The 24,230-nt window shown below is 39.8% G+C and overlaps 1 protein-coding gene across 3 annotated transcripts in view; it reads left to right on the top strand.

The window, feature by feature from the left end:
* The window catches only part of kiaa1109 (KIAA1109 ortholog), a 51,694-nt gene that overhangs the window by 22,433 nt on the left and 5,031 nt on the right, over positions 1-24,230 (top strand). The window contains exons 41-82 of one of the 3 annotated variants that reach the window (XM_066678190.1): positions 224-369; positions 488-713; positions 830-994; positions 1,087-1,265; positions 1,799-1,977; positions 3,874-4,592; positions 4,963-5,208; positions 5,288-5,381; positions 5,766-5,816; positions 6,694-6,900; positions 7,016-7,251; positions 7,605-7,849; positions 7,960-8,065; positions 8,225-8,322; positions 8,538-8,723; positions 8,801-8,969; positions 9,057-9,268; positions 9,433-9,631; positions 10,098-10,157; positions 10,291-10,517; positions 11,417-11,644; positions 12,534-12,664; positions 12,796-12,919; positions 13,010-13,119; positions 13,273-13,360; positions 14,399-14,473; positions 15,692-15,927; positions 16,413-16,616; positions 16,801-16,981; positions 17,686-17,869; positions 18,748-18,909; positions 19,063-19,199; positions 19,935-20,133; positions 20,581-20,784; positions 20,914-21,090; positions 21,507-21,644; positions 21,750-21,959; positions 22,540-22,690; positions 22,863-23,020; positions 23,164-23,350; positions 23,585-23,802; positions 23,959-24,210. In XM_066678190.1, the coding sequence (XP_066534287.1) occupies positions 224-369; positions 488-713; positions 830-994; positions 1,087-1,265; positions 1,799-1,977; positions 3,874-4,592; positions 4,963-5,208; positions 5,288-5,381; positions 5,766-5,816; positions 6,694-6,900; positions 7,016-7,251; positions 7,605-7,849; positions 7,960-8,065; positions 8,225-8,322; positions 8,538-8,723; positions 8,801-8,969; positions 9,057-9,268; positions 9,433-9,631; positions 10,098-10,157; positions 10,291-10,517; positions 11,417-11,644; positions 12,534-12,664; positions 12,796-12,919; positions 13,010-13,119; positions 13,273-13,360; positions 14,399-14,473; positions 15,692-15,927; positions 16,413-16,616; positions 16,801-16,981; positions 17,686-17,869; positions 18,748-18,909; positions 19,063-19,199; positions 19,935-20,133; positions 20,581-20,784; positions 20,914-21,090; positions 21,507-21,644; positions 21,750-21,959; positions 22,540-22,690; positions 22,863-23,020; positions 23,164-23,350; positions 23,585-23,802; positions 23,959-24,210 (7,704 nt within the window). The remainder of the gene's footprint in view (positions 1-223; positions 370-487; positions 714-829; positions 995-1,086; positions 1,266-1,798; positions 1,978-3,873; positions 4,593-4,962; positions 5,209-5,287; positions 5,382-5,765; positions 5,817-6,693; positions 6,901-7,015; positions 7,252-7,604; positions 7,850-7,959; positions 8,066-8,224; positions 8,323-8,537; positions 8,724-8,800; positions 8,970-9,056; positions 9,269-9,432; positions 9,632-10,097; positions 10,158-10,290; positions 10,518-11,416; positions 11,645-12,533; positions 12,665-12,795; positions 12,920-13,009; positions 13,120-13,272; positions 13,361-14,398; positions 14,474-15,691; positions 15,928-16,412; positions 16,617-16,800; positions 16,982-17,685; positions 17,870-18,747; positions 18,910-19,062; positions 19,200-19,934; positions 20,134-20,580; positions 20,785-20,913; positions 21,091-21,506; positions 21,645-21,749; positions 21,960-22,539; positions 22,691-22,862; positions 23,021-23,163; positions 23,351-23,584; positions 23,803-23,958; positions 24,211-24,230) is intronic. The other 2 variants (XM_066678191.1, XM_066678192.1) reach the window with 2 other exon arrangements.

Here is a 24,230-nt window from a genome sequence, read left to right as displayed (position 1 = left end):
TGTAAAAGTATATATATAAGTGTATATATATTCTCAGTAAAAAAAATAAATAAAACCATTAATTATAATAACACACAAATAAAAAGTCTGTTTGGATGAGAGATTTGGATTAATTGAAATCAAACCATTTTCATGCACATGAATGCACACAGAGCGAACACTGTAAATGCATGCTGGACAATTTGATGTCGTGTGTTAAGCATTTCTCAATATTATTGTTTAGGCACTGTCAGTGAACACACAATGCTTTTGGAGGGTGTGGGCAGTCGACCTGCCCCCACTGGCAATTCAGCCCCTGTCAGTGGTGTTGAGATAATGAGGAAGCTGTCAAAGTCTCACACACACAGTGAGTCTGGCCTCAAGATCAAGGTATGCTTCTGTACTAATAATAAAATAAAAAAAATTTTGTTTGTAGTTGTTGTAAGTATTGTACCTTCATAGGGCTTCCCTGAGAAATTCTTTATTATTGCTATTATCCACCCCCCAGGGCTCACATCCTTACCAGTCTCTGAGCTATACGAGTGGAGACACTGCAGCTGATTCGCCAGCTCATGTGAGTCGGACAGGGTTGCAATCTAATCACAGTCCACGGAAGGAGTCTTTGTTAAGCTACCTAACAGGAAGCTTCCCTAGTCTGCATAACCTACTGGAAGCCACACCTCCTCGTACCAGTGAACAAGTAGTAGCCAAGAGCAGCTCTCTGACACGGACAGGTACATTTTTACAAATTCAAAGGTTAATCTGTTTTACACTAATATTATAAATATATGTTATATCTCACAACACATGTTAAGTACATATCAAAATCTAATGTTTGTTTCCTTTCTAGGCAACAGCCTAGGCACAGACATGCTGACAGAACATCCGCTCCTGTCTGAGCCATCCTCTGTCAGCTTCTACAACTGGATGTCCATCGCTGTCGGAAGTCGCCAAGGGGGCAATGTGCAGGAGTCTCCCCTCAGTCGCTCTCAGCATAACAGTCTGCAGACAGGAGGTGTGTTTGACAGTAAAATATTCTTTTCAGTCAAAATTGAAATTTTAATTATTAGTAACTATAATTATTTTACCTATTTTGTCTCATTATAGGAGTTCTTCCAACCATTCCATCAGCATCAGACTTCAACACAGTCCTGTCAAGTGATCAAAACACAATGGACACACACTCTCAACACACACACTCTCAACACAGTACCAGTCAAGATGATCTGCTTGAGCAAGATGAGACCAACCTCTGCCCTGCAGCCGTGCAACTGGCTGATGCCCAGGTAATGAATGTCAAAATACTGTTAAATTGTTTGTTTTATGAGATAGAAAAGTTGTTTTGCAATAAAGAAATACAAAAACACTTTTTTTTAATAAGAGCTGAAGAAAGTCATGTGAACTCTGTGAAACGTCTGCCTCAGTAGCAGTTTTCAAGGAAAAGCAGCAGGTTCACTGGACTATGGTGAAGTAGGACAGTGACACACACTTGGGCCACTCCTTTCTTACATGCTGCTAACAGCCCTGTCAAAACTCTCTATCAGGCAATAGTTTCAAAATACATTCATGCAAGGTCAGCAAGAATATTGTGTCACACTGAACAGCCAAAGCATTTCATGTCATGTTTAAGTGGATGGGAGCTTTTTGGAAATTAGCTTAAACTTGGCAAAATGTTTGAATGGAAATACCACTCATTTCTATCCCAATTTGATCTCTCTTTATTCTCTACATTAACACGCACCATATTAAAGTTGCTTGGAGTAAATAAATCAATCACCCTTGTGTTATAATGTGCTGCTCTATGTATGTGTTTATGTAGGTGGTATTTAAGCCTTTGCTGAGTCACACTGGAATCCAATCTCAGGACACTCCACAGTCACTCAGTTATAAGATGTATTTTGGGGAGCACCTGTCCTTCAGTGGCACACTGGAATGTTTGAGGGCAGACATTGTTGATTCAGACACCAGCAAAGACAGAAAGAACAAACGAGCCCACAGGTAACACATCTCAACACGTTTTTATTAGACTCCACACAGATGATGATTTGCAAAAAGTTAATATTACATTTTCCCTACTATATAATACCTCATGTAACACCTTTCAGAAAATATAATGCATGATAAATTTACCAATGAGCCAATACATTGGCTCATTATCAATACAGGTACTGACCATTTATTACACATGCAGTATCTAAATCTGAGCTGAGTATGAGGTGAATGATGTGCTTCTCTACGAGGTGCTGCAGCATATTTTTTTTCAGAGTTAAATCTCTGTGCTAGAGGTCTAGTATGATTTGAGGGGTGGTTCCGCAAACAGGTATTAAGCCAAATCCGGGACTATATCCGCCTTTCAATTGAGGACTAGGCTTAACCACCCAAAAATCAGCTTGGTGTGTTCTCCCATTGTCTGTGTGGGTTTCTTCCAGATGCTTAATTTTCTTCCCACAGTACAAACACATATTTTGGTAGGTGGACTGGTTGTGTGAAATCGTCCACAAGGTTGTTCCTACCTTGTGCTTAGTTGACTCTAGGTGGTCTCCTGACTGCGATAACTCATAGTTCACTGACACGGCTTCTACAGGGATTTTTTTTTAATGTTGTTCTGAGCCTTTTATTGGACCCTTCACTGTTCATATTTGGTGCTATGATTGTGCTTTAAGTGTTAAAACAGACTGATGATATTAACTTTGGTTGCTGAAAGTGCTATTTGTCATGGTTTACAATTGACATCTTTATGTTCATTGTTGTCTTCACTTAAATCAAAATGTCCCAACAATAGACACAGCATTGTTCTTTGGTACAAACTGCTTGAGTTACTCGGCTGACCTCTGTGTCTAAGATCACCTCCATGTTGTGTCCATGTGGCAGATTGGAAGGGGCAGAATCATGTGATAGTAGAATGGTTTTAAGGGTACAGTACATGAACACAAAGTGGGAGACAAATTAACAGGATTAACAAAAATATGAATAAAGAGAATTTAAAGAAAAAAATTGAAAAAAAGGAAAAAAAAAATGAATTCATATAGAAAATATTATGTTGATAAATGACGATTTCAATGAATTGCCCAGTCCTACTCCTGACCCAGCACAACCCTGGTCAGGAAGAATTGGTTACAGAAAATGAATCAATGACTGGATTAACCATTAGAATTTGTAGCCCAAAAATGAATTCAATAATATAGTTATATTTGAAATACTTGACCAGTGTATCTCTTTTAAAAGATTCTTTTTGATCGTCTTTTGGAATTAGTTTACGATTTTAACACAATATATTGAGTTTATTTTGAGTGATGGTGAAAATAAGCAAAAATTATTTTTGATAATTTCTCTTTATTGTTGTATTTACCTAGGCATGAAGATTTTATATTTAAAGCATTTAGCAGATGCTCTTATCTAGAGCAACTCACTAAAGTGCTTAGTGTTCGTACAGAATGTGTATCCTATCTAATACAATGAGTTTGAGTCTAAATTCCCCCTGAGCTCAGATGCAGCCAGTGCTGATGCATAGAAAGAACAAAAACGTAAAAGTGCAATGCACAGCATCTAGTCAGTGCTCATACCTTGAAATAAAGGAGTTTAGCACAGTAAAAGTGCAATACCTTCTGGTACGGTGTATAAAAATTATTTATTTATGTGAAAAGTCAGGACAAAATTCCAGAAAACACACTTTTCTCAAGACCAAAAAATTACATCCTGACTTTTCTAAGCTTTTTTAAATTTCAAATATGAAATCAAGTTTTTATTCCAAAAACATGAACCAAAAGTTTTCATTTTGGTTACTAAAATTAGGGATAGGTGTAATGTTAATAAGATACATTTATTGTTGTCTGTGGAAAATCGTAATATGTGTAGTTGGACCAATGTGTGTGTGTGTGTGTGTGTGTGTCACAGGCAAGGCATGGTGAATCTTCCGCCTCTGGAGTTTAAGCCAGCACTGATGATTGAAACGTTCAGTCTGAATGCAGTGATCCTGGAAAAATGCATGTCCTCACCACCATCAGCCAGTGCACTCTCCTTCCATGAGCTGAGCCGACGTCCACAGGCCAGTGTCCACTGTCACTTTACACTGGCCTGCCAAGCCATCCGCCAGCATGTGGATATGGCCCTAGTGCGCCTCATTCACCAGTTCAGCACCATGATTGATGAAATCAAAGCCACGCAGACGGACATTAAGCTCAGCCGTTACACAGCAGGCTCTGCCTCTCCCACTCCCACCTTTAAAGCTCGACCGTACAGAGAGTTCCGCTCTTCAGACTTCAGCCGTAGCTCCCGAGGCAGTCTGAATGGTGCTCCCCGCCTCAGCACACAGAAGAGCAAGCGGGCTCCAACCGGGCCAGGCATGGACACTCTGACCCGCAACCGAGAGCCACGGGGCAGGAGCTCGCTAGCCAGGTCAGAGAGGAGGACATCCAAAGTGTCACGCAAGGGTTCGCGGGATGTGGCAGATCACATGGCTATCCAGATGGATGACTCTGATTCTATCACAGTGTCTGAGCAGAGTGAGCCGTCAGCTGAATGCTGGCAGAACATGTACAAACTGCTCAATTTTTACTCGCTTATTTCCGATCCCACCGGCATCCTGGAGAAGAGCCATGACAACGCACTCTCAGGTGAGGAAGCCACTGCTTACTATGTTTAGCCACTTGGTGCCCAGCTGCCTTTCAGCAATGGCTTAGCCAAAAATCTGATTTTCAATGAAAAATTCTTCCCTTTAGCCCATATGTTGGGCATCAGCCGAGATGTTTTTTAAAAACATATATACCATAATATTTTATATAACAATGCAATATACATAAAATAATATATAGTACTTAAAATAAAATATACCAGCCTGAAGTTAAATGCGTCAGTCGGATGGATAACCATTTGTTAGGGGGAACGTTTTACTTATTTATTTATTTATTTATTTATTTATTTATTTATTATTATTATTATTATTGTATTTGTATTTGTTTTCAAGTGTTTTCTCTCTTATTCCAGAGGGTGGGCGGAGCCCTGCTGAGCCACCTTGCAGGTTGGTTTTTGAGTCAGAGGCAGAGTCTCCTCCAAACCGGCCAGGGCGTAGGCGGAGTTTGGTGAGCTCTGAGCCTCAGCATGTGACACTGATAGTTTTTGGGGTGGGCATGGTCAACCGCACGCATCTGGAGGCAGACATTGGAGGACTGACCATGGAGGCAGAACTAAAGAAAATACATGGCAGCTTCACACTGAAGGAGAAAATGAAGGGTAAAGACCTCAAAAACTCAAGCGCTTTGCAAATTCTACGGAGATTACACACATTCTTAACTTATTTTACTCTCTCTAGATATTCTTCATCAGAAGATGACTGAGACGTGTGCATCAGCTCACATTGGTGGAGTGAATATTGTACTTTTGGAAGGAATTACACCAAACATCCAGTCAGTATCTGCTCTCATGCTGAGGCTTACCTTAACCCTAAATCTTTAAACAGCTACATATCTTTGGTTTTGAAATACTCCTTTAAACATTTTCTAATAACTTTACAATTTGAAACAAAGCAGTGTTTTTCTTATTTGCCTGTTTCTTTTAAATTATTTTCCATATTTCAGAATGATCATAAAAACATTTTTTGAAAAATGTGCAGGAAACTCATCTATTTCTTCTTTCTTTCTTTCTTTCTTTCTTTCTTTCTTTCTCTTTCAATTTTTTTTCTTTCTTTCTTTCTAATTTTTTTCTTTATTTTTTTTTTTCTTTCTTAATTTCTTTTTCTTTCCTTCTTTGTTGCTTTGCCATATTGTTTTTTTTGTCTCTCTCGCTGGCAGACTGGAGGACTTCCCAACCTCCCCTACCAGCACAGCCAAGCAAGAGTTTCTGTATGTTAAAATTTCCCCTGTCACCTTTCCATATTCCTCACCCTATTTTTCTTTCAACTAAATATTTTCCATGTTCAACACAATTATATTTACCACACGTCTCCTAACTGTATCTGTGAATTGGCAGCATTCCTCAAAGATTGTCTATGGTTGTTGTTGTTGTTGTTGTTGTTTTAATACCTTATTTTATGTTGTGCTTTACTAAATTTTCATGCTTTTCATCAATCTACCCAGATCTGATCTGTCAGTTTTTTTAGTGCAGTGCTTCTCAACAAGAAAGTGTAAAATATTTATACGCATTCAAGTATTTCAGTGAAATTTATGCAATTTAAAATAACGAGTAATTCGAAGAACCTACAGTACAGAGGGTGCATTTCAAGGTACATCTGTTAATAAGTCACGAATGTTTATACAAATCAACAAAATTCAAGATCGAATATTACATTTTTATATAATTTTTTTTTTCTCAAAATATTTCTTTTGAAAAGTTGGTTTGAATATGGCCTACATATGATAAAAGCTGAGTACCCTTGGATTTTTATTTTTATTTTTTATATTAATGTATTGATTTATTTGTGGTTATAGCTCATTTTTAGTGTGGCTCAGGGTGGGCTAATTTGATAGTGGTAATGGGTTACTAAGCTGTTGTGATGTGATGAAAGAATAGTGAGAAGTGTTTTACAATTTTGTGTGACTGTGAAATGCACTTCATCTCTCTTCTCTTTACTCATGTGCTGGTCTGTAGTTACTTGTTACCAAACTGTGACATCTAAAACTTTGAAAAAAACAGTTCCCATTACATCAGATATTTAATTGTTTCATGAACATATACATTTCTTACAATTTAGTCACAAATGGTTGTGTGTATGTGTTGTAGGACGGTGGTGAAATGTAATATTGCGAAGTCTCAGGCTCTGTACAGTGCCCAACGTGGGCTGAAGACTAATAATGCTGCTGTGTTTAAAGTGGGTGCCATCATGATTAATATACCCCAACATCCTGCAACGCTGCACAGCATGATGGTCCGCAGCTCCCATCAACTCTCGAAACAAATCTCGGACCTCATTCGCCAGCCTTCTAATCCGTGAGTCAAAAACTGAACTGAATTATATTTATGAAAAGCATTTCTCTCCTGCTTTCTTTAACTAAAATTGCTTTTTATGCTATTTGTGATATTAACTCAAGTGTTTTAATTTTAGTCCCCCACCAAACAGGGAAGAAACACCCACTCCACAGCCATCTGATAAGGCCTCAAGTGTTAATCAAACTCCAGTGGAGGCCATTGAGTTTCCACAGCTCCCTGAAGGACTGGAAAAGAAGCCAATTGTACTGAAGTTCAGCGCTATGTTAGATGGGATCACTATTGGTGCTGCCCTGTTACCATCTCTCAAGGCAGAATACAAGATGGGCAGAATGAAGAGCCATGGGATGACTGGTACTTTCTTTCACATCTTACAGTATAAAGATGCAGGGTTCCCTCCAGGACACTGCTTATCCTGGAGTGGAGTGCTACATTCTGCAGCAGGTTTTCTCAAAAGGTACACAGTGTGCAGATTAGGACTGCCTGGTATTATTTTTTTGAGCATAGGATATTAAATTCATTTCTGAAAGAAAGAGAACATAGAGATTTGAGATTTTTAAAAAATGAGAAAAGCACTTTTTAAAAGTCCATAGAAAAGGTATATTTAATATTCATATTGAAATGGTGCATTGAAACAAAAGAGGCTCCATAAATCTAACACAAGCAGAGTATGTGTCAAAGCAAGAATAATCTGTCTTGTTTTGCAGGTGCCCAGACAAGGTTCACATTTGAGCTCCCCAGTCACAAGCTGTGTTTCCAGTCCAAAGTGTCCCCAGTGGATGTGTCTGCCATGCCTCCCTCAGCCAGCCTGACCCTGCCACAGGTCACTATGTCTGGAGAATATATCATCCAGGAACATGAAGGCCACAGTGATACTGTCTGGGCTCCTGATGACATGCCCACTAAACATGGCAGTTATCTTCAGGGCAACTACCTGCGCTGTGTGGCTGAGGTTAATAATTTCCTCTCACGACTTAGGTTTTTGTAGTCATAAACTGTTTAATTGTTTCTGGCAAAAGTGAGAACTGTGATCAAATTCAGTAATGGATATGTTTCCTTCAGATTGGATCATTTGAACACAACCTGACTACAGACCTTCTCAACCACCTAGTCTTCCTGCAAAGGGTCTTCATGAAGGAGGTCAATGAGGTCATTCAGAAAGTCTCAGGTATGCTGTGCTTTGGACCGTTTAAGTCATGTTGAATGACTTAATTTGGAACTATGCTGAATGGATTAGTTAAAGGACTTTAAATTTGTTTTATATGTATAGTAAGATAGTGTACACATTACTTTGTATGTGTGTGTGTGTGTGTGTGTGTGTGTGTAGGGGGAGAGCAGCCCATTCCCTTGTGGAATGAACATGATGTGTCGACTGATGGAGACAAACCTAAAATCCTTCTTTACTCTCTCAATCTCATGTTTAAGGTATTTTTAACGTATTAGATAGATTTTGTATTGTTTAAAAAATAATAATGAATGTGGTTATACTTGCCATTTTTTCATGTTTTGACAGTCTTTTTGGTTATTTTGATAACCCTGATCTAATATATCTACAATCTACAAACAAAGTGAATGTCTTAAATACAAAGGATTTTAATAACTGTAACTATTATAACTAATATTTTTATGATTAATTGCAGGGCATTCAGATGACAGCCACCACTCCATCTATGAGAGCTGTGCGCTTTGAGACAGGATTGATTGAGCTGGAGCTATCCAATCGAATTCAGTGCAAGGCCACACCCACAGGAAGCAGCTATCTGAAGCTTTTTGGAAAATGCCAGGTGGATCTGAACCTCGCCTTGGGACAAATTGTCAAACATCAGGTAGGTTTTCCCACACTGTCTTCTGTGCACTCAAAACATATACCATTCTTCAGTCTTTACATTGGTCTGTTTGTTAGGTTTATGAGGAGGCAGGATCAGATTTCCATCAGGTTGCATATTTCCGTACTCGGATTGGCTTACGTAACGCTCTCCAGGAGGAGATCAGTGGGTGTTCTGATAAAGAGGCTGTACTCATCACACTCAATCGACCAATAGTGTTTGCCCAACCAGTAGCATTTGACCGAGGTAATTTGTTAATCGGTGAACAGACTCTGAATGTATACAGTGCATCTATGTATATTTGTAATAATTTGTCTCAATTGTGTGTTACAGCTGTTCTTTTCTGGCTGAACTATAAGGCAGCATATGACAACTGGAAAGAACAGCGTCTGGCATTAAACTCTGACATACATGTGGCCACTAAAGAAGTGGTTGACAAATTGCCAGCAATCCAACAGACTAGTGTCCAGGCTTTCAGCACCCTTTTTCTACAGCTTACAGTCAATGACCTGGGCATCTGCCTTCCTATTACCAGCGCCACACAGGTAACTGTCCAACCCATTCAGCTTTTTTACTAAGCCTTTCCTGCAGTAATTGACTGAACTGTTGGAGTCCTTTTTGTCCCTTTCTGTGTACTCTCAGTTGTGAAATCTCATTGGGAAAATGCTTTGTTCATTTCTCCTGTTTTTTTTTTTTTTTTTTTTTTAAGGCAAATCACAGTTTGGATTTTGACACAGGTTCGGCACTTGTGCTGACCATAGAGAGCACTTTGATCACAGCCTGCTCGTCTGAGTCTCTAGTTAGTAAAGGACACTTCAAGAACTTCTGCATTCGTTTTGCTGAGGGCTTTGAGACCTCATGGGATGACTGGAAACCTGAGATCAGAGGAGATCTGGTCATGAACGCCTGTGAGTAATGCTTTAGTAACACATCACTGAAGTCTACAAAAGACGGGTTATTTCTAAATGTGTTAGCAGTTGGAAAAAATTAAATTCACATTAAAGGGATCTTTTATCTTTTTCCTAACTTTGCGGCAGAGCTCAAATGTCAACTCTGTTTGCAGCAGAGTGCAAAGCTGTGTTGAAATCCTCTTTCATATGATACTTAAATCTGGTAAATATCCAATATCAAATTAAAAGTTAATTTTCCCCCTGTTCACTGTATGCCATCTAGAGTCAGCATGCTGTATTTTTCAGGTTGTAGTTACGTTCCTGCTCATGACAGGGTTGTCTCTAATAAATCTGTATATAAAATTTCAAGTAAGGTAAAATATAAAACATCAGCACTGAACAATAACATTTATAACATGATCACTGCTTGTGTGGATGGATAAGGTTTAAAATGCTGTGCTTAATTTCTGGATTTCCTCCCCAGGTGTTGTTCCTGATGGCACATATGAAGTTTGCTCAAGAACTACAGGCCAAGCCTCTGCAGGTAGAGGCTTGTTTCTGTGTCTCTATCTGTGTGTGTGTGTGAGCATGTTTGCATGGTTTTAGAGTTTTTACTGTGTGTATTATATCACTCTGGCTGTGTTTTTGAGAGCAAACAATATGATCTACATTTGCAGAGAGCAGCAGTGCAGGTACATGGACCCTGAATGTCCTTTGGAAAATGTGTGGAATAGATGTACATATGGACCCCAACATTGGCAAGCGTCTCAACGCTCTTGGAAACACACTTACCTCTCTGACTGGTGAAGAGGACATTGACGATATTGCTGACCTCAATTCAGAAAACATGGCCGACCTGTCGGATGAGGATGAGAGTGATGGCATGTCCCCCACCATACATATGGTCAGCAGTCTTTTCCATGTGTCGAGGCTCGTGTTGTTTGATGTCTTTCTGTGTTAATATTTGATAGTTTATTGGGTTTTTTTGGTAAGAGGAATGTTCTAATGTTTTTAATCAAACCCTGTGTCTCAGTACCGTGCCTTTTTGGCATTTTGAGTCAGTGGGTTATAGGTCCTTTTCAAACAGATTACCTTTGGTAATCAACCCCGCTTAACAGTTTCATTATATAGAGATTACTATGAAAAATGCTGGTGTATTGCTGTAAGACAGGGATCTCAATTTATGTGTGGACCTCTGTGTTGTTTTCTCCAAGAAGGGCTGATTCGGATAAAAACAGAAACAAAATGTAATTGAATGTTTAACGTAAAAAAATCACAAAGCTGTATCTACTGCTTTGTCTTCAATGAATCCACAATTGAAACAGATTTTATTATTGGTCTAAATTAGAAAAGCAGGTTTTTTTAATAAATGTTTCACTTGTACACAGTGCTCTTTTTGCTTTGAGTAAGCCTAACTTGATTTATTATAACTGATATTTTATAACCAGCCATTATACATTTGGACTAGTGTATGGACTATTCAGGGACAAGTTCCCCAAAAACATCTTAGTGTTAATATCACCTTAACTGGTAGAGAGGGTGTTCGGTTATCACTTAAGAAGGTATTTAGCTGCAGAAAAAAATGTAAAGAAAATAAAAAATGAAGTAGGCCAGTATTTTGAGATCCCTGTTTTAATTCTGACAGTTTGAGAACTTTTCTTTTTTGTCTATGTCTTTGCACAGAAATTTATGAAGTCATTGTCTTAGTGCTTATGTGTCCTTTATGCTCTGTGGAAGTTATGTAAATGCTAGATGTTTGTGGAAGTGTGTTTGGCTAGCTGTGTGTGTGACCATTGTTCACAGTGTGTGGAAGGGGATCTGAGCCCCAGAGTCTCATTCAGGAAGCGGCTGGTGAACAGCATTCTGGGCCTTAGCCCTACACTGCCCCCTCGATCCCCCTCAGCGCACTCTGAGTATCGGAATGTTTCTGCTGCGTCCTCGATCACTCGCTCCAAGTCAAAAAGTGTTCGACTGCCTCCCTCTGCCAGTGCACAAAGATCTAAACACCCAAGACCCCTGTCCTGGGGCTGTGTATGTACTTTAGAGTTTAGTGTGTCTCTCTCTATCTCTTGATCTTTCTCCTTCTGTCTGAAACTCCTCTTTCTGCATCTGCATTGCCCTTGGATGAACTGTGTGAAAACTAAATTTAACCATCAAGGACATGTGTAAAATATATATTCTAGATAAACTAATCAACTCAATGAACTTCATATTGAATTTGATGGACTGAAACAGATCAAAGTGCGACACAGATTGACAACAGATATTGTCTTCTAGAAGATGAAATAAAATAGACACTACTGCTTGTGTCCTGACGGTGCTGGCGTTGTAGCAGCTTGGACTTTCTGGAACCTCTTGCTCGTTGTCTGCTGTCTTATTCTTCTCACTGTGAGAAATGGGTGACCAATCTCATTTTAGTACCCCTTTCCCCAATCCCTGAGGGCCAAAAGGGTGTGTTCTTGTGTGAGTTCGAATGAGGTTGGAGTGTTTTTCAGAAATCCTTGTGAATTAGATTGGTGGATTGGTGTTGTGATTTTTCCTGCTATGCTGTTAAAAATTTGTTTAGTAAAGGCTCTTGTGGCATGCGCTGCAACTCACTAGGATCAAGGGCTGAAAGATTGTTTAAATATGTATATATATATATACACACAATGGGATACTGTTGTAATTACATTTTCTATAATCAAAACTCTTATTTTAAATGAATCTTGGCCTAAATAAGAGATGTATTTTAATTAAAAAAATTGATCATCAATCAGAAAAATCACAATTATAAATCATTCCCAAATCGTTCAGCCCTAATAGGAGTATAGCATTCTGCTTTGGGTTTGTGATTTTTGGAATTGGGGTGTGTGTATATGAATCTGGTGGGGCTACATATTTAAATAATATCTTTATATTGACTTTCATCCTTAACCAGGAGTCCGTTGACCCACGAAGGCAGGTGGTCACAGGCAATCAGATCATCGACGCCAGGGGACGTAAATTCACCAAACGCTTGGTGGACATCCGAGAGCTCAATGAACAAGCTAAAGTCATTGATGACCTCAAGTAAGACATCTACACAATCAATAAGTTAAGCTCAAGTCTCATAAAGAAGAAATTCTGAACCTTTTTTGTTGATACTTTATTTTCTCCACTTCTTTCTCTTCTTGCTCCATTTCCTAATCTTTCCTTCTCAGAAAACTGGGAGCTAGTGAGGGAACCATAAATCAGGAAATCCAGAGGTACCAGCAGCTGGAGTCAGTTGCTGTGAATGACATTCGCCGCGACGTGCGCAAGAAACTTCGCCGCTCTAGCATGAGGGTGAAGAGACCTATATCAGCATTTAATGTCTTTCACACTGATCTTGTGCTCTCGGAAAACAAAACAACTGGGTGTCTGTGTGTGTTTCAGGCTGCGTCTCTGAAGGATAAATGGGGTTTGGGCTATAAGCCAAGCTATAACAGGTCAAAAAGCATCTCTGCAGCAGGCAGACCACCCATGAAAAGAATAGAGCGACAGAGGTAAACACACCTTAATGTATTTATTTTCTTTTGATTATTTTCTAAATCATTATATGCATATTTTCTAAATTACATTTGGTTCTGTCTCTCTCTTTCTCTATCTCTATCTCTCTCTCTCCCTGCATCTCTGTCTGTATGGGTGTGCAATGTTAGTTCCAGACTAGGAGAGATGGATGACCTGCCAGACATTAAAGTTGATGCTGCATCTCCGGGGCCAAGGGTTACCTTCAACATTGACACGGTACTTTGTGTGCATGAACGTGTAGGACTATGCAAATATCAGAGGCCACCATTCTTTTTTTTTTTTTTTTTCTTTTTTAAAGTCAACATGAATATTAAGCCTGAATGTGTGGGTGTGTGGTGCTCTGTGATGAATTAACTCTGTGTTCAAGGAGTGTTCCTTCCTTGCTCCCTATTATTCCAGGAAGGCACCAGTCCCACCGTCACAGAAAATGAATGACTATTAAAGGACAAGTTATTCATGTCTTTGTGAGATGTTTTTTTTTTTCTTTTAATGGGGCTCACTTTTCCAAGATTTAGTAAAATACCAAACAGCCCCTAAATCACTCATCTTTAATATATCTTCTATAGAGAAATTCAACTCCACTTAGGTTCGAAAGAAATTTTAAGATCTATCTACTCTGAGTCAGATCTTTCAATTTATTGAAAAAAAAAAAAATATGGGGGAAAAATGCCCTGCAAATCTCTGGGTGATAAGCCAGGTTTGAACATTAAATAAAGACCTAACCGACCTTTAACCTAGCTTGCATTTGACTATGGTTCTTGCTTTATTTTTTGATGCTGAAGAAAGAATAACATTTTCTTGGTCATTAAATAATGTCTATTGAACTTACAAATCAGCAGTGTGTAAAATCAGAGAGCACCATTCATCTATGTATGGTCATATTTATATAGTCATGAGTGTTTATTTTCTTTTCTTTAGGTGATGGTTTATGGTTTACATTGTTAATTCTTGTTATACATCATTGCTCCATGTTTGTTGCTTCCTGCCATGCATATGTTTTGTTAGTGTCTTTCTTGTAGTCATAGAGAACTTTTCAGACATGCACATTTGCATACACACACAAACACAGCTAAAATGTTTCTAACTGCTTTGGCCTTTGTTTATCTCTGAGTGTAATCTTTTGCTGTGTCCAGTGAATATCATCTCAGGAGAGGTTCTTTATTTTTCTGCTATTAGAATCTCTCCTGTACATAAACATACACACACCCTCTTTCAAATCTGGACGGGTTTTTCATACATGTATTTATGTTCAAGATGAATAATGTGCAGCTGGACACTCTACAAACTCCACTCCCACCTCCACAGAGTCCAGCCAACTCTGTTTTCAAGGTATTGCCCAAATGTGGAAATCACTTATATATGAAATATTTAACTTCATTTTGGATAACCAAATCTGCCATTTCAAAACCCAATCAAAGATGGCTTCAGAGCACGAATAGGGCTGCTGCACCTCTCTGTCCTGGCCTATGGTTTTCCACTGGATCAGTTTCACTCCTGCGTGTTGTGCTGGGACTGAAATGTGATGTGATGATTATCTTCCTCTCTTTTTCTTAAACACACACACTCCCAGCCCGTTCGTCATCCTTTGTATGTCTTGCTGGTTGACTGTCACTTTTATAGCTCTGGAATTGGGTTCATGTCTGTTCCATTTTCAAACTGTTGGTGTTTTCAAACTGTTACCATTGCTTCATTTTCATCTGTCTTTTAATTGCTTCATGTCTCATCCCTCTCTCCTCCGTTGGGTTTTGGAGAAATGCATGTATTGGGGAAAGGAGAACTATTCTCTACAAAAATACTAACTGGTTATGAGCAGCTGGTCAACAGATTTGGTTATCATGAGAATTTTATGGCTACTGTAGGACTGAGTTTAGATAATCTGTGTTTGTTGTCTTATGGATTTGTTGTTAGAAGCAGGAGCTTGTGATGATACACAGGAATGTGTTCCAATTTAATGGGTACACTGTCTTATTTTAGTGGAACAATACTTTTATCCTATATAAGGACAGAGAATTGTTCACTAAATGATACTATAAAAGAACAATTACCCCCAGTGAACCATGCTTAAAAGTGATCTTTGCAGGTGAATGTTTAAAAAAACCTTTAGACAGTACAGTGGTTCTATTCTGAGGTAAGGGTTCTTCATAGAACCTTTACATTTTGTTGAGATTTTTAGTCTTCACACTCACATATTTAATTTACATTACATTTTTTTACATTAATCTAAATTTGTATTTGAAAGCATAAATTGATCATTTGTAATCAGTCCAAATGTCCATCTTTGGTAACTTAAATAATTAAAAAAAGAAAATTATACATAGCTTTGATTTTTATTTTTTTTTTTATTATTATTTTTTTTAATCCTTAAAACACCATTAGACGTAGAATGTTTAGCTTTGTATCTGCTTAAGGTGGGAAGTCTTGAGTTGGAAGCTGATTGACAAAGTTCCTGTAGACCTTAGGATGCATAGATAGCATGGTAGAAACATAGATAGATGGCTGGGTGAGTAGATGGATACTCTGACTGTTGACTTTTGCTGGTTGTTAAAGTTCCCGGAGGAGACAGAGATGGACTTATTGTCTGTCACCATTGATGATCCCATTCGCCATGTCCCATCATGCTCAGTGTTCAGTGCGCCCACCACACCTGAAGTCTTCTCACCCAGCATTCCCTTCCAGCCCGATGACAGTCGTCGGGACGACCTGTCCACCTCTTCATCAGAGGACTCCGACAAGGAGGATGAATTTGACCGTGAGAGGACACAAAACTACTATCGTCGGCCAGTGTGAGTTCCACACACAGTACATACGCTCAATAAAGTAAAGAACAAATTCAGGATCTGGGGTTTACTGATTCTCGTCCTTATTGGACCTTATTACATCGTACATGACTGTTGAACACGGGACAGACTGGTTTAGACAGCAGTAAGTATACATTGTCTTTTAATTAATTTTTTTTTTTTTTAAAGGAAGCAACACTGAAATCTGTTGTTCTAAATAGGGCTGTTTAGACAGGGTGAGAATGGCACTGTATTGTTTGATCCTTGTGTTATTTTGATCTAAGCGTGTGGCGGAAAAGGGGTAAAATATGTCCCCTTTTAAAATTAAATTTAAAAAATGCATACGTGTGTGTGTGTGTATATACAGATATACACACACCTCAGCTCTCTTAGTTTTGTCTGGACATATGGATTACATCACATTCAATAAGCAAAGAAACCACAAGCTTACATATGCTCTATGATAGACACCATGTATCTGTATTTGTCAGATCCTCCCAGAAAAAGTCCTCAGGATTGGCTGCGTTATTCAGCGAGCGTTGGCCAGCCACACCTCCACAGCGTGGAGCTTTGACCCCACCCAATGAGCGGAACATTGACTTTGAACTGGACGTGCGTGTAGAGATTGACAGCGGGAAGTGTGTGTTACATCCTAGCACTCAGCCACCGGAACATGAGGAGCTCTCAATGCGCAGGTAACCAAATAAACCAAGACCATTACACATATACAGAAACATTCATCCAATAGTCACTGTTGTGAATCATATCTCAGTGTGCAACATGTTCTCTGTAATTGTGTGACTATTTTCAATTTCACCCAACGCTTGCATACAGCTACAATCAAATTTGTGTCTGAATGATGATCCTCCCACCCTGTAGGAGTTGTGATCGCAGTTCTCGGAGTCTGGATCAAGATTCTCCTCCAAAAAAACGGAAGCTTCAGCCAAGCTTCACCTCCAGTTCTAACATGCTGAGTGCAAAGAGAGTGCCCTCCTCCTTACAGAGCAAAAGCAGTGATATCGAGACCACAGTCTTTTACATCCCTGGAGTAGACGTCAAGGTTTGCTTTTCACTCACTCTATCAATCAGAGTCAGAGTAATACACTCTCCATAATGTACTCGACTGATAATTACAGTTAGGCCAGAAATGTTACAGATACATGAACATAAATGACAGTGCCCTGCCAATTAATAACAAACTCGAGGCAAAACAGTACACTCAGTTCAAAACAGTATTTAGGAACAGATCAAAGATCAGGGTGTCTATTAACTACATCTTATATTATTCCAACAGCCCCAACAACCTTAACCTTAAGATTGGTTCCTTTGGTCCAGTCCAAACAAATAATGATGCATTTTGAGTCCTGGTTTAGTTCAAATTAACACGGACACATTTACCATTGGGACCAGGGTCCATTTCAGTAGTACCAAAGCCGGTAAGCTTGAACACACCCTATAGGGTCAAATGTTTGGGGATGCCAGCTCATCCAGCATTTTCTTTTGAAGGGTGTAGTTGCCTGCATTTATTGTAAGTAACAATTTGTAAATTACTAGAAAGCATTTAAAAAAAGTTGGAATAATTCATGGCATTTAGCCATGATGGCATTTATGAACAGACAATGGATGACATTTAGCTTAGCTTCACAAAACTATATTTATTTTTCCTTGTTTTCTATATAATTTCTGAATGATAAGCCTGTGTGTGCATGCACAGATGACAGTTGCTTCTTACATGCATACATGATGTGAATTATGTCTCCACAGCTGCACTACAACTCCAAGACACTGAAGACCGATTCACCCAATGCGTCACGTGGCTCCTCCTTACCAAGGACCTTCTCCAAAGAGTCCAAGCTGTATGGTATGAGAGACTATCCTGGCCCTGTGCCCACAGCCTCTGGCAAGACTAACACACTTCTCTCCCCACCTCCCCCTCCTCTGCCCTCAGGTACACACACACACTCCGTCTTTCTCACTGCCTGCGTGCCTGCGCCTGGCAGACCAGCTGCATGCTCCCAGCTCAGCCTATGAACATGGAGCGTGGCCAATGAATCTGCTCTCAGCTGTACTCTGCTGCTTCTGCTATAGCACACATCATGTGACATTCTTTCTTCAGCTTGTAACATTCTTTCTGTATGGGTTTTCTGTCAGTGTATTTTTCTCAACATTGCCATGATGCAGATGCCCCCACAGAGTCCCTCTCATTTTGTTTGCATGGCCACCTGCTATGGACATCTTTCTTTACGTGTATAAAAACTGTCAAAATACAAGGAACTCCATTATCACCCTATCCATGTCACACGCATGAAGGGCTCACCTAAGAATGGCTCTTTCTGTAGATGAAGGTATCAACTTGCATGTTCCACTGCTGATTGTTATGTTTTTGGCCCCTTTTCTTTATCATATTCTGTAACTAGAATCCCCCACACCTCGTATTTAAAAAAAATAAATAAATAAATAATACAAAAAAATAAATAAAAAAACATATAGGTTATAGCCAAACATTTATATAATATGACACATTAAGGACTGGGCCAGAAATTGTCATGGATATGTTGAACAAAATATATTACTATGGGATCTCTTTCCAATAAGCTTTTTAGGGGTAGTAACCATGTTTATGTCATGTAGCATCATTAGTTCTGCCTCTCACCTGATGCAGCATGGCTTAAGACCCCTGGCTACTTTTCTCTCCATTAACGTTTGAACTACAGCCAACCAGCAGAAGATTTCTGTGGTTTTGTGAATCTACTATTCAGACAACAGTGTGTGCTGACATCATGACATGGGTAAAAGAGATTAACTACTGTTTGTTTGTGTGTGTAGCTAAAGGCAAGGGAAGTGTGGGTGTGAAGACTGCTAAGCTGTATGCATGGGTGGCCCTGCAGACTCTTCCAGAGGAAATGGTCATTAGCCCTTGCTTGTTGGATTTTCTTGAGAAAGCTTTGGAGACCATCCCCATTACACCAGTTGACAGAAACTATACAGGTGTGTGCACTTTAAGATTTAAACAGTCCTTCAAATACATATTTGTTATTAGGATATATAGATATTATCTCTGATAATTATCTCCTTAAGTGTATTTTTTGCATTTTTGTGTGTTTGCGTGTCTGTGTGTGTGCGCGTGTGTGTGAATAACAGTAAACGCTCCTGAGGAAGATGTTGGCCAGTTTGACTCAGTGGATCCGCTAGAGGAGTCTCAGGTGTCTCTGGTGTCTGCCTCTACCTCTCCCTACTCCTCCTTCCCTGTGGATGTAGTTGTCTATGTCAGAGTACAGGTACTTCTTTTTGTTACCAAAGTTTAATCTTTATTAACTGTTATAAATAAGTTCTTTTGTTAATATCTGCAGTAAGTAAAAAATAAATAAAAAATAAATACAAATATATACACACACCTTATAAAAAAAATCAGTTAAATATTTAGTTTAAAATGTAATAATAGTTTGCCGTGTTCTCCCCTTGTCCGTGTGGGTTTCCTCCGGGTGCACCGATTTTCTCCCATGGTCCAAAAACACACGTTGGTGGATTGGCAACGCAAAAGTGTTCATACGTGTGAGTGTGTGAGTGTGTGTTGCCCTGTGAAGGACTGGCGCCCACTCCAGTGTGTGTTCCTGCCTTGCGCCCAATGATTCCGGATTCGTTCCGGACCCTCCACAGCCCTGAACTTGATAAGCGGTTACAGACAATGAATGAATGAATTAAAATGTAATAATATTTTCCTGTCAATTTTTGTGCATGATTCCTGTTTATTTTGCTATATTTACTGTAATATTTAACACATATTGGAAAGAATAAAACTTAAAGCATATCATAAAATCTCCAAAGCCTGTCGTCTTCCACCCAATTCGTTCATCAAATGAGAAGCGAACATGCATTGCAATATGCAAATGTGTGTTTTCTGTAGAGGATGTGGCATATGCAATTTGTAAAAGACAAACATATACAGATGTTGTGACTCCAAGTGTTTTAAGCTGTGCTTTGAAAGATGTTACAGGAAGTTTGTTGCCTTTCAGCCATCTCAGATTCGCTTCAGCTGTCTGCCCATGTCCCGTGTGGAGTGTATGTTGAAGCTGCCTTCCCTGGACCTAGTCTTCTCCTCCAACAGGGGTGAGCTGGAACCCCCCAGCGCCAACCATGCAACTGAAACACCTCACACACCGTCCTCCACGCCACCATCTGTGCACAATGCCCAGAGAGTGCCTGGCAGCAAAGGTAGGATCTCAGTGCTCTTTAGGCCTAACAAAATGGACAATTTACTTATTAAAAATGCAGTCCTGAAAGTTTGGAACATGTTTAGTCCATTATTTATACTATATGCCATTAATGAGGTTAATGACATACTAATGGTTTGCTTGTTGAGCTCATGTTTTTGAGTGCAATGAAACTGAGAAACCTTTTTAAAAAAGGATCCAGTTGCATTCATAAGGTCCTAAAGGCCACCAAACTTTTGCTTTCGGCATTTGCTTTGGTTCTTTGGGGAGGGCTGGACAAGAAATAAATTAGGGACAATTTAATTTGCTTGATTTTCACATGCCTGCTTGTGGATTGAGCAGACAACATTTGATTATTGATCTTTGGTCTACATCAGTCATGTAGCCTAAGTGTTTTCTTTGTAATAATTTGAACTGTGTCTTCTTTGTCAATTATGTCCTTCACCAGGTCCTCCTTTAGGTTTGGGCAGTCCTCTGGGGAGGAGTCGACACAGTAGCAGTCAGTCTGATTTATCAGGCCCCTCCACTAACTCTTCAGGGCTGAGCTTCACAGCCTGCATGTCTGATTTTTCTCTCTACGTGTTCCATCCCTATGGGGCGGGCAAACAGAAGTCTGCTGTAACTGGACTGCCACCTGGACCTGGCCCACTGGGTAAGCAGAAAACAATAGCCACCCTGTATTGTGAAGCTACGTCACTCACTGGCAGGAGTTGCTGTTTTGCATAGTTAATATTTCTGTCTAAGCACTTTGCTGAGGTGCTGCTAAATGCTTGTGTTTTAGGAGCAGTGGAGGAGGAGAGCACCTCTGTGACTGGCAGGAAGGACTCTCTTTCTATTAACCTGGAGTTTGTCAAAGTCAGTCTGTCCAGAATGAGGCGCACCGGATGTCCAGCCTTTATTGACACATTAATGGCGAGCAAGGGTGGCAAGATGGACACCACACTCATTAACATCTCGGGTACATTTATAACATCATCATCCAGCTGTCATACAGCAGACTGGCTCTGGATCCATTTGAATAAAAATATCTATTGTTCCTAGGGTAACCTCAAACTTAACTGTGATTTTAATATTTTGGTGTGATTCAGAACATGTTCTTGAAGGAATTAATTATACAGTAGGATACGGGTGGTTAATACTAAGCTTTTGACTTTTTTAAAAAAATTGTATGTTTAAAAATACAAATAACTGTTGTCCAAAAAGTGCATTCTTTTAATTGTAATAAATTACGTTTCAAATTAGTTGCATTTATTTTTGTATATAAAACAAGAACGAAAAAAAATCTACTATTAGATTTTTAGGTTCTGTGACTGCCCCAGCGTACATTGTCTTAGAAAGTATTTTGGAATAAATGTTTTTTCTGTTTTTATTTAGCGGTGTGCGATATTGGCTCAGCCTCCTTTAAGTATGACATGAGACGCCTCAGTGAGATATTGGCCTTCCCAAAAGCTTGGTACAGACGCAGCATCGCTAGACGACTGTTCCTCGGAGACCAGACTATCAATCTACCAGGTCAGACATTATAAATTTGGTGTTCTGCAATGTCAGTTCCATTCAAATGATCCTGTCCTGTTTGACCGTATTTGAGCTGTTCATGCTCACGTCTTTGTGTTTCAGCATCAGGTCCAGCCACCCCAGACTCAGCTGAAAGTGTAGCTCAGCATCTGTCTCCTGAATCCAGCCGAAAAGCGTACTGGAGGACATGGGATGGCCAGTCAGCCCAGCACCCCAGTGTGTTCAATGATTCCACACCCAGTCACACACACCTCAAATCGCCAGCTACTGGCCGCTCCCGCAGTGTGTCGGACTCCTCTGCACCCCGCCGAGGTTAATACATAAATAATTAATGCTGTTATACTTTACCAAAGGGCCCACTTTCTACATAACTTCTGTTTGCTATGATCCTGTGCAGGCTTCAGCCAGTTGGTGCTAGTTTCTGGAATTGTTGATGGAGTCTATCATGATGGTTATCAAGTTGGATATGTTAACTGGAGTTATGTAATAAAATTTTGGGAGTAGGACCAGGCCCGATCTCTTTTCTTCAGCCCTATATACCCTCAAAACTCACAATTTCCGCTATGGACAAACTCGCTCGTACCTCCACCCTGTCTCCGCTCGTTTCTTGTCTTTCATTCACCTTATTTACAGTGGGTTTGGCTTTATGCATGTTCCTCAGTCGCTCTGAACTCCTTTTGTGCTTGGACCCCTAATAACATGCACTGTTTGCGACTTTAAAGAAAAATGGGAGATTCTTTTTCCTGCCTGCCACAGTGATCATCAATCAGATATAGAGCATGCTCTGACAATAGTATATTGCTGTATATGACCTGTAACAAATTGCATGATGCATATTTTTCCATAGATATCCACAAAAGTGTTTGTTTGATGGTCTATTATCTCTCTCTAGATTCTGTGACCAAGACATCCACACCATCCTTCCGGAATAACAAGGCAGCAGCACAACAGGGGTCACCTTGGGAGACACTGGTGGTGTTTGCCATCAACCTCAAACAGCTCAATGTCCAGATGAACATGAGCAATGTCATGGGCAACAACACGTACGAGCTCAACTTTCACCACATACACGATCACCTGCATTTATATGAACATACAAACTAGATATTTCATCACAAAAACTTTTTACATGCTTTCCATATTATCAGACCAATAGAAGAATCGTATACAATATTACCACATGTTTTAATATATACAACCAAACTCTGTTTGTAGCTGGACCACAAGTGGGTTGAAAAGTCAGGGGCGTCTGTCAGTGGGCAGTAACCGGGATCGTGAGATCAGCATGGCAGTGGGACTGGGCCGTTCCAAACTAGACTCAAAAGGTGGAGTGGTGGGAGGAAACATTGATGTTAACACACTCGAGATGGTCTGTAAGTACACGCTAATTACTTGCTTGCACTTTAGGATTTTCTGTTCTCTGAGCTTTGAAAACTCATTATATTTAAAGTCATCTTCGACAACTTTTATTTGAACATTCACTTTCACAGCATTTTTTATCTAACATTTCTAACAGCCCATATCTCTGAGCACCCCAACCAGCAGCCCAGCCATAAGATCCAGATTACAATGGGCTCAACAGAGGCCCGACTGGACTACATGGGATCTAGCATCCTCATGGGGGTCTTTAGCAATGCAGATCTGCAGCTGCAGGATGAATGGAAGGTCAACCTTTGTACTGAGGCCAGCTTATCAGAGAAAAGGTAAGGAGTTACCAGGTGCGTCCGCTGGCCTAGTAAAGAGAGGAGATATCTGTCATAAAAAAGAAAAGACCAATAGGATTTTGTCCAAGCATTACCTAAAAAAATTACAAAACAAAAAATATGATTGGTCAAAATGTAAAATTTTTTATTTATAGTAGTTTTATGGCTTGTTTCAATAACACAAATTTGTTTTCATGATTATGTCATATATTTGCAATTTTGTGGGGCCCACAGTGAGATCTTTGTGCATGGAGACCTGCAGTGGGATATCTTCCAAGTCATTATCTCTCGCTCCACCACACCTGATCTCATCAAAATTGGCATGAAGTTGCAAGAGTTCTTCACTCAGCAGTTTGACACCAGCAAGCGTGCTCTGTCCACCTGGGGCCCTGGCTCCTTCCCACCCCCCAAAACGCCTGTAACCAATGTGGAGAAAGGTGCTACTGACATGTGTGAGTGTCTCTTCATGAAGGAATTAGCCCGTGTGCCTATGTGTCCTTTGTGTTTATATGTGATTATGCTTTGAAGGGCTGTATCATTAATTTTAATGAGGTCTGCTAAGTAATTCATTCTCTCTCTCTCTCTCGCTTTCCTTTTTATACTCACAGATATGGATGCAGCTCATCACAGGCACTGGCCGGCTGTGTTGAAGATGGTAGCTGGCTGTCACATCTCACTTTTTCCAATGCCTCTTCCTGAAGATGCTGTTCAGCTAGGAGGATCCATGAGTCTCCATGGCAACCACATGACCCTGGCCTGTTTCCATGGGCCTAACTTCCGCTCTAAGTTGTGGGTTCTGTTTCACTTGGAGGAGCCTAACATTGCGTTCTGGACCGAGGCTCAAAAGATCTGGGAAGATGGTACTGAAACCTGCCATACT

This window comes from Hoplias malabaricus, chromosome 8 (assembly GCF_029633855.1).
Source record: "Hoplias malabaricus isolate fHopMal1 chromosome 8, fHopMal1.hap1, whole genome shotgun sequence".
NCBI classification, from domain to species: Eukaryota; Metazoa; Chordata; class Actinopteri; order Characiformes; family Erythrinidae; genus Hoplias; species Hoplias malabaricus.
This window is presented reverse-complemented; position numbering and strand designations above follow the sequence as displayed.